The following is a 9,685-nucleotide window of genomic DNA, read 5'->3' on the forward strand; positions in this document are numbered from 1 at the left end:
GTGGGAGCAGGGACCCGGCCCCCGGCGGGGCGGGCCCGGCCCGGGCACGGGACATGGCGGCCGGGGCGCGGGGTGAGCAGCGCTCGGCGGGGCCGTGTGGGGGCTGTGTGAGGGCTGTGTGAGGGCTTTCCCTGTGTGGGGGCCGTCTGGGGGCTGTGTGAGGGCATTCCCTGTGTGGGGGCTGTGTGAGGGCATTCCCTGTGTGGGGGCTGTGTGAGGGCTTTCCCTGTGTGGGGGCCGTGTGGGGGCTCTCCCCGGGCTGTGTGGGGGCTCTCCCGGGGCTGTGTGAGGGCTTTCCCTGTGTGAGGGCTCTCCCGGGGCTGTGCCGGGGCTGTGCCGGGCTCCCCGGCGGCCGGGCCGCGCTGAGGGGTTCCCGCCGTGTTCCCGCAGGCGCCTGGAGCGAGTGGCCCGTGGATCACTTCCTGCGCTCCGGGCTAATCGGGGCCAGGGACGGGGCCGCCGTGCGCTGGTTCCACGCCGCCAACAGCAGGGCCCGGGCGGCGGAGGCCGCGCGAAGTGAGTGTGGCACAGGCCCCTTCCTCCTCCTCCTCCTCCTCTTCCTCTTCCTTCTCCCTCCTCCAGGATCCCCACGGCTGTTGAATCTCTCCAGGGATGGGCACTGCAAACCTCTCTGGGCAGTTCCAAGGCCTGAGCGCCCTTTCCATGGGGAAATTCCTGCTCTGTCCCCCCTGAGCCTCCCCTGGCCCAGCCTGAGGCCGTTCCCTCTCCTCCTGTCCCTGTTCCTGGGAGCAGAGCCCGACCCCCCCGGCTGTCCCCTCCTGCCAGGGACTTGTGCAGAGCCACAAGGGCCCTGGTCCTCCAGCCTGGGCAGCAGTGAATTGTATGTAAATTTATGGAACTATCTGACAAATAGGTATTTGTGTAAATTTATATATCATATCCTTTGTGTTGAATACTGTCACTAGCTCTTTTCTTCGTATTTCAGTCTTCACTGTATGTGTTGGATTCTCTGCAAAGCTGGTAGCACTGCCCAGATTCATTATATAAAGCTCTTTTCAAGAGCCTGAGCACTCCTAAGACCCCTCTTTGCCTGTCTCGTGTGTGAGCTAACATTTTCCTGGTCAGTTTTGGCAATGAGTCATGGGGAATGCTCAGTCTCTGCCAGTATTAAATACTGTGCTCATCATTCCTCTGTCAGGAACCCTATTTTCAGAGGAAAAGATCTGAAATTTAACAAGAGTGGGTTCACATGTTGGATGCCCGTTTTTCTGTTCCCATGAACAAAACAAAACAAAACAAAACAAAAAAAAGGAAAAAAACCCACATGGTTGTTTAGCCAAATACATCCTCAAAGATCAATTCTGACATGGTTGTAGGCTTACAAAGTGGTGGCTGAGAACCCCCCAGAGCTGCATCCTTTGTGTCACAGACAGCAGTTCCCCTTGGAGTAAGGGTGCACAGGCTGGTGTAGACAGACTTGCTGGGTAATTGTTGCCCTGAGGCACTGAGAGCTGAGGTTGAATTTCTCCATCCCCAGGTGATGTGCACATGGTGGAGGTGGATGTTCTCCTTCGTGGAGGGGACGGGGACCCCATCCTGGCTCACCCCCCAGACACCGACAGCGACATCACCCTGCAGGAGTGGCTGGCACAGATGGTCAGCACCAAAAAAGGCATCAAGCTGGATTTTAAGAGGTATCTCAACAAAAAGATTGTTTGCATTCTTACCTGTTAATGTTCTACAGGTGACTGTCAACCAAACTCCTCCTTATTGTGCAGTTCAACGTGGTGCATTCAGAAGCATAATCCATATGGCAATATAGCCCATAATTCTCAAAGTATGGCAAGAAAAAAGCCTTTAAAAGTGTTTTGAACTACAAATAATTTTTTTTTTTAATTCAGTGAATTAGGTACTGTGAGCAGAACTTTCCCATTGGGATATGTTGGTGCCTCTCTGGAAGGCTCCTTTCTCTGTCCTTACTAACTAAATGTTGAGAAGTTCATTCACAGTTTGAACCATTAGCTGTTTCATTTCTGGGATGGAAAACACACCTGAAAACTACCTGAGATTGCCTAGAAGGAGTTAGAAATGAGCTGTGATTTCCAGACATGCACCCCTTCAGCTCCTGACTCTGGCTTTGTCTTGGTTTCCATGTGCTCAGTCTGTTTTGGTAGCAAATTACAAAGCTGAAGTACTTTATAGAAAAGCAAAAACCCCTCACAAGATAGTTGTGAAATGTGATTTATGCCTGTGGTTCTGTGTAACACAGTCCTGATTTTCATGTGAAAGTTCATGAAAGTAAAAAACGTGGACAGGCTAAATCCTTTTGTCGTTACAGGATCTGTGTGTGTGGTTCTGGGCAGAAAAGGGGAAAAAGCGCAGTAGGCATTAGTTTGGGCTTATTTATTGTGATTTTTGGTAGTGTTTTTCCTCCATTTTAATTATTGTTTAGATTAATTTTAAACTACCTTTAATTTTATTTAATTTTTTACCTTAATACCTTTAATTTTTTACCTTTAATTTTTCCACAGGGAATTTACAGCGAAGTGCAGTGATTCAGAGAAAGCTTCTAAAAGTGCATTGCATTATGAAAGTCTGATTATATAAAAGCATTCAAAAATACATCACACAGTGCAGATAGATCAAATAAGTGATAACAGAATTTGATGTTCCTTTGGATAATATTTATTTGGATGTCATTGCTGAAGTTTTAGAGATTGTTTCAATAGTGCCTTAAAAATCTACTTTTTACATCTCTGCTCTATCAGCTCAACTGACCACATAGTTACATTTCCTACTGGCTTTGGCTACTGAAATTAATGTGTTCTGCAAAAGATCTTTAGTGTCCCACTTCAGAAATGCCATAGTCATTTCACATGAAGTCAGCAGTAAATCTGGATTTTCTAAATGCTATGCAGTGAAACCAGTGCTCTCTGGGGTTTGTGGTTGTTTTTTTTTTGTTGTTGTTGTTCTTTTGCTTTGTGTTTTTCCTCCTTTTTTGGGGGGGGGGGGGAGTTTATTGTTTTGGGTTTTTAAAAATTTATTTTTGTTTTTTCTGTGTTGCCATTTTGCTTGGGGCTTCTTTCTCACTACATTACTTTATATTTTGCAGTACAAGGGAAGACTTTCCACTGACCCCGATGGTTCCTTTCTTATGTGAGGATTTAAACTTTTCTGGCCCCAGACAGTGTAAGAAATGCTGAAGCCCTCAAGTTAACACAAGCCATCACTGGCTTTTCTCCTAGAGAACTTGAGCTCATCTTGAGTGAGTGGAATTCCTGCCTCTGTGCAGCTTTCCCAACAGCACAAAAGACAAAATACACAAAGTGACTTTACAGAGAAAACAAGACCGGCAGCCCAGGGGACTAATTGTTGGCTTCAGAACTAACCTAATTCCAAAACTCTGACCATAGTGATTTTAAATTCCTCAGTGTTACGTAGTGTATTAATTAATGTGCTGTGTCAGAAAGATTTTCTTGGTGTTCATTTCTTTTCCCCATTGTTCCCCATCTCTTTTCCTTCCACAGTACTTTGGAGGTTTCTGCAGGCTAGAGTTAGAAAAAAGCTAGTTGTGCTTTTTCTTTTGGCTTGACAGTACAGTAAGAGTATGTGACAGAAGATTTTGTTAAATGCACACAGGATGTCTGCACTGGTTCCTCAGGTGCTGCCAGCTCACTTTTAACAATTCAATAATTAGCTGTCAGATGATCATTGGACAGGCAGGCTTCTGTCTGCTGCCACACTTTGGAACTGTGGGAAGAACCACAACCAGCCATTAAATATTCAAGTGGGTGCCTTTTCTCTCTTTTAGTTGCCTGAACTTGGTCTGTGTCAGGCTTTTTATTCTCCTAGTACAGGTGCATCACCTTGCACAGGTGTGGAGGTAAATCTGAGTCTGGATCTGGCACAGTGATAAAATCTTTGCCACTTTGAGCGTGGTTAAGGTGGGGACAGATGACTTTCACTCTGTGGACTGAATTGACAGCATTTGTGGCTTTCAGGTCTGGTGAAACACGAGTGGCTTCTTTTGTTAAAACCCTTCTGAGGCCTGAGATGAAGAGGTGACAAGTTGGGGGTGCTGAAGGAGGCCAGCAAGTGCTGGGAGCAGGGGCTGGGAGTCTGGGGGTTTCACTCCTGCAGGGGAGGTCAGCGGATGGCCCGGCATGGAGGGCACAGTGACACTGCGGTGACACTGCGGTGACACTCCCACCCTGACCCTGCCCTGTGTCCTGGCACAGCCTGGCCGCCGTGGGACCCTCTCTGGAGCTGCTGGGGCAGGTGGGGCAGCCCCTGGACAGACCCGTGTGGCTGAACGGGGACATCCTGCCCGGGCCCCGCGGGAGCCGCGCGCCGCTGGATGCCCGCGCCTTCCTGGATGCTGTCACCTCGTCCTGCCCCGAGGCCACCCTCTCCCTGGGCTGGACCACAGGCTGCCACCAAGGGCAAGGTAAGGGCAGGGCTCGATAGCTTCCCCTGTGTGTCCAGTTGGCAGGCTGGGGATTGCAGTGGTTCTCAGTGGAGCACTGTGCTGAGGTGTTCGACAGAGCCTGTACAGCACCCAGTCCAGTGGGACAGCTGGGTGAAAACACCATCTTTTTCTTCTTAAAATAAGCTGGTTTATACTTCAGCTCTTTCTCACCTGCTGAACACTTCTGAGGGACAAACCCCTTAGCCTCTGTTTCAGGGAGAGCTCTCCCTGAATCCTAGGACCATGGGTTTGGTGATTGGAATTCTGGCACGCATCCTGAGGGAAAACAGATCAGCTGAAAATGTGAGACTTTACATCTGCTCTTTCTGATCACTGAAATCAAATTGTGGGTCTGCCTTATCCCTAACATTTCATTCCTCTTGGATACTTGAATTTTTGCAGTAAACTTTCCAGTTTTCATTGTTACAGGGTCTTTTTCACAAGCTTCCTCTTGCAGTTCTCATTATGAGAAGCAGGGTCCCCTCCAGTATTGTCTGGATCCATGGCAGGATTATACACCATTCCCATTGCTGCTTATTCATTAGCCAGATTTACTGTTTTGCTATATGATATACTGAATTTTATTGAATTGTTTTCAGCATTTATGTAAACAGTTTAAACTCTTACATTAAACTGTTTTGAAGTGCTTTCTCCCAGGTATTTTCAGTGCAGGATGCATTAGAAATACCAGGTAACCTGTGAAAACGGATTTCAGTGTCACTCCATTCTAAATTTCAGTTTATGGAAATACTAAGTAAGGTTCTACTATAAAACCTGACAAAACCTACTCATTTGAATGATTTCACCTAGAAGTTGCTGCTTGCCCCCCCCAATTTTTTTTTTAATATTTAGTGTTTTTTTACTATTTCTAGTCACTACATTCCATATGAGTAATTGAGAAAAAAGTTACTAACTGTTGTTACAGGATTTTCATAGCCAGTAGAAACAAAAGAACAGTTAAGTATAACCTGAAAATATAACCTGCTCCAGTCTTTGTAAAAATCTCAGCAAAGGAACTTGCAGTATTTTACATTGCTTGATTTTAGCGTTTTTAGGCACAGAATGTTTTTGCCTGTGTGTGTTTGATTTGTGTGTAACTTCATTCCTGGTGGATTAATTTAACTTGTTGTCCTAATTTTTCCTTTGTATTTTTATTTTTAAAGGGTTCCTGACAGTGTTAAACTAGGCCGTATTGAAGGCAGTGGCAGGAGAGTTTTTTAGTGAAAGGGCAAAGATACATTAAAAATGCCACATTCTGTAGCTATGTGTGAAGTAAGTATATAGGTAATGTATGGGAAATAAAGGTTTTCACAGTAAGTTCATTTTCAATGCTGTTACTGCATTTATTGCATTTTTCCTCACTGCATTTCAGAGCCATGCAGCAGTCTGACTGCGGAATTTCAGGAATTTCAGTTTTCAGGAACTGTTTTTGTGTCTCCAAAAGGGCACGAGGGATGCTGTGTGGGGCTCTGAGTGCTGTGTCTGTCCCCAGGCTACGAGTGGCCCATGGTGCAGGAGATGTCCCAGCTGTGCCAGCCCCTGTCCCAGCCCGTGACCTTCGCAGTCAGGGCTGCACTGGTGCCCAGCTCCATCCCACAGCTCCACTGGCTGCTCCAGCAGTGCCCCAGGTCAGTGCTGCTCTGTTCAGCTGCAGTGGTGCTGCAGCAGTGCCCCAGGGCCCGCACCTTGTGGCCAACACAGCACCTGTGCCCATGCTCATCCCAATGGCATTGGAAATACTTCTTCCCTCAGTTCTTTATTTCCCTCAGGTCTCAAAGCCTTTAGTTCCTCAGACAGAAGTGGTCACTATTAATTTCTTTTAAGTAGTGAAATTCCAGGGTCTTCTTTTTCATTACGTACTATAAGGACTTTTAAATGGTGTGTAGGTGTGTAATCCAGTTCTGCTGCAAACATTTCCTGAGATGAGCATAGTTAAATAGACTGGATAGTTTGATGTTGCAATGGGGAATTCATCCAATCCAAAGACTTTGTATTGGATTCACTATTTATATTTCTTTAGCAATGTCTCCTGAAAAATGTCAGAGATGATTTTGAGATTGGAAGTCAGGTGTTTCCTTCCGAGCTAATTAATTTTGCTGAGGCACTTGAAATGTATTCAGTGGTTTTCATACACCAACTTACATTTTCCTTTAAAAATTGTTCTTGCAAACCCCTAACCATTCCATTATAAAATTTATTCACATGTAATAGAATGAAAATAAAACCAGTTTCCTACAAATTGCTATTTACTCATCTTTTTCACCTGCTCTGCCTACCCAGAGTTTAATAAACTCTGGTTCCAACCAAGGTCAAAGCCCAAGACAGAAAACTTAAGACAGTCTCTGAAAAGTTTCTAATTACTTAGAAACAGGGTGAACAAACAAAGTGCTGATACTGTCTTTTTATGGTGAAGACTCAAGACAGAAATTAGAATTAAGCTGGGAAATTAATTTTAGAATATTACTGCACTAGGAGTATGTCTTATGAATTGTGCCAGTCTCATATATCATTGGATACAAACATTATTCCCACTGAAATACTAGGATTCCCTCTTTTACCTCAGCATAAAACTCAGGGGGATTTCTCAGTGGCATGATTAGAAGACAGAAATTCCTGAGCCAGTTTTGCTCACATACAACCGAGTTCTGATAAACCCATTTTTAAAATTAATACAGTTTTATAAACAAAGGGGAAAACTAAGTATATGTTGTCGTGTGGAGGGTGTGGAAGTAATGCTTTAACTGAATAATTGGAGATTTCAGTGTTTTTTGAGAAGTTCTGTGCCATTAATGAGAGTTGGGTTAGGTGGCATCTCTACACATCAGTGACGTGACAAAGCACAGAGCACAACAATCACCTGCGTCTGGGATTGCATCATATTTCCTGTTTTGAGGCTCAGCTTGTGGCTATCGATTACTTTATCAAACCTGAAATGCTCAGTCTGGTAAATTTCTTTGCTGGATATTTGCCTCAAGTTGTTTATTTAACTTCTTCCGAGGTTTGGTAGAAGAACCACAGATAAATTGGTCTGGGGGTGCAGTTGTTTGTATTTAATTACATTTCTAAAATTAAAATGCTGTAATCCTGAGTATTTTTAGGAGGTTGTTAGCGCAGTGTCTTTCTGGTTTACATGCTTTATCTTGACATACTCTTTTTCTCTTTGTTTTGTTTCTCTTCCCGCTTTTCCTGGACATAGATACAGCCTCACTGTTTGGACAGGAAAAGAAGACATGTATTCTGTAGAAGACTTGCTTCTCATCCGAGAAAACTTTGATAAAAGTAGGGTTTATTATGACATTTTTGAGCCACAGAATTCTGAATTCAAGAAAGCCATTGGATTAGAGTGGTAAATGCAAAGCAGGAAATGCCTGACCTTACAGTGCTTTATATTGTAACCCCCTTTAAATGTGAGGATTTTTTGTTCAAAGCAATGCATTTTCCTTGCCAGAAGGACTGTGTTGGGCACGCCTGTGGCTGCTGGAGGAGTTTTTGTTCAGCTCTATAGGAAGACCTCTCAGATGGAAATGTAGTGCCCTCCTCATTGTTCCCTGCTTGCAGTGTGGGATCCGTGGTGCCACACACTCCAGGAGGGGAGAGCAGCTGCTGGTACTGCTCTGGCCCTGCTCAGGGGCTGTGCCCTGTGCTGCCCAGGCCTGGGCTCACCCTGCCCAGGGTCCCCATGCCCCTGGTGACCCTGCCCAGGCACTGTCAGAGCCACACCATGGCTGGGGAGCAGCCCTGGCTGGTGCCATGAGCTGGGCTCAGTGTGACCCCAGAGCTGGGCTCGGTGTGACCCCAGAGCTGGGCTCAGTGTGACCCCAGAGCTGGGCTGAGAGTGACCCCAGAGCTGGGCTGAGAGTGACCCCAGAGCTGGGCTGGGTGTGACCCCACACCTGTGCTCAGCCTGGCCCCACACCTGGGCTCGGTGGCCGTGGTGGCAGGGCTGTCCCAGCCCCTGCTTGGTCCCAGGGCTGCCGGACGTTCCCCAGTGCTCCGAGCTGCCCATGGGCCCCACTTGGCAGTGCTGGCTCTTCGACTCTCAGAACTTCCCAAAGTGGAAATTTCCTCTGATTAAAGCTAAACCCCTGATAAGCACCTCAGGAAGAGCCTGACCTGGTTAATTGAAGCCATTTATTGCCTCTTTTGCTGCTGCAATTCCCCAGAATTCACACAGACTGAGACACCAGCTCTGTGGGATTGGCTCCTGCCAAACACCACAAATGATACAAGAAAAACCAAAGATCTTTTCAGAATGACAGAAGACATTTTAGCTTCTGAATAAAAGCTAATGCCCTGAGATGCCCTGAGAAGCACTGCTTTGTCAACTTCTTGTCCTCCTTTTCCCATTCCTCTCACATGACTCCTGTGGAAATTTTGTTAACTGAGATACTGTACACAACATTTTACAGGCTGTGAGTACTGAAGTAAATTACAGTAATTTTTGGTTCTTATGTGGCATTGGTAATGGTGTGATAGAAAAATCAGTTACATTTCTCAATTCTAAATCTTAAATTATGGTGATTTCACATTAAATTTCAAGTCTCCCTTTTGTTTCCTATAGCTCCTTTGAGAGATTTATCTAATAATTGTTTTCTGTTTTTGAAGGGTAGAGCTTTCTTCGTTTTGGTCATCTGCTAAGGTGTGCTTGGCTACAATTAGGATTGATGATACTTGGGATAGCTAAACAGAGTACTTGATTTAATTTGCAGGTCCAGATGAAGTGAGTGCCAGTAAATACCAAAGGGTCAGGCTTGGCTGTGTGGTTTCTATAGTGAGTTTGGAGAAATGATCCATTTTTCAGTTGAGGTTTGTTGCAGGCAGTTGCATTCATTGATTTGCAGGATTTCATCTCTCAGTGGTAGGCCTCTTTGGGACCACAGGGACACATTTTTTTGGCTATTTAGAAATCCTCCCAGTGAGCAGTTCCCACCTGAAGTACTGAGATTTGTTAAAACTCATTAAACTATTCAGTAAAATCTATCAACAACCTGCCAGAAATATTTTTAAGGAAGAAGAACATCTGAGCGATATCTGTGGGTGTCAGTAAACAGGGATAATCAAATAAAATCAAAAGAAGAAATCATGTGGATTACCAGGAAATGGCTGTGTGGTGAATTTGATTATGCTGTATGGATTAGCCTTTGTATATGAATTTCTGTATGTAAGTTTTACCTATGGGTCTTTGCCAGTCCCTGGTGAAGTTGTTTATGTCAGTCTAGTCTGACTAGCACATAAATAAATTAATTTGATTTTGTT

The 9,685-nt window shown here is 45.2% G+C and overlaps 1 protein-coding gene across 2 annotated transcripts; it reads left to right on the forward strand.

Moving 5' to 3' along the window:
• The first annotated feature begins 13 nt into the window (after window positions 1-13).
• Window positions 14-9,685, forward strand: FAM151B (family with sequence similarity 151 member B). Of its 2 annotated transcripts, XM_058826308.1 has the most exons (7): window positions 14-72; window positions 391-516; window positions 1,499-1,655; window positions 4,200-4,408; window positions 5,922-6,057; window positions 7,626-7,775; window positions 7,878-9,685. In XM_058826308.1, coding segments are annotated over exons 1-7 (798 nt in total). In that variant the 5' UTR covers window positions 14-53; the 3' UTR covers window positions 7,879-9,685. The 2 variants fall into 2 exon arrangements, with proteins under 2 accessions (XP_058682291.1, XP_058682290.1); XM_058826307.1 differs by having other exon boundaries at window positions 7,626-9,685.

This window comes from Poecile atricapillus, chromosome Z (genome assembly GCF_030490865.1).
Source record: "Poecile atricapillus isolate bPoeAtr1 chromosome Z, bPoeAtr1.hap1, whole genome shotgun sequence".
NCBI classification, from domain to species: Eukaryota; Metazoa; Chordata; class Aves; order Passeriformes; family Paridae; genus Poecile; species Poecile atricapillus.

What these genes read in the sequence shown, in the direction of transcription:
- FAM151B (XM_058826307.1), top strand. An exon ending in ATCAAGCTGGATTTTAAGAG is followed by an intron (nt 1,656 to 4,199) that starts GTATCTCAACAA and finishes GTCCTGGCACAG; the next exon opens with CCTGGCCGCCGTGGGACCCT. An exon ending in CTGCTCCAGCAGTGCCCCAG is followed by an intron (nt 6,058 to 7,625) that starts GTCAGTGCTGCT and finishes TCCTGGACATAG; the next exon opens with ATACAGCCTCACTGTTTGGA.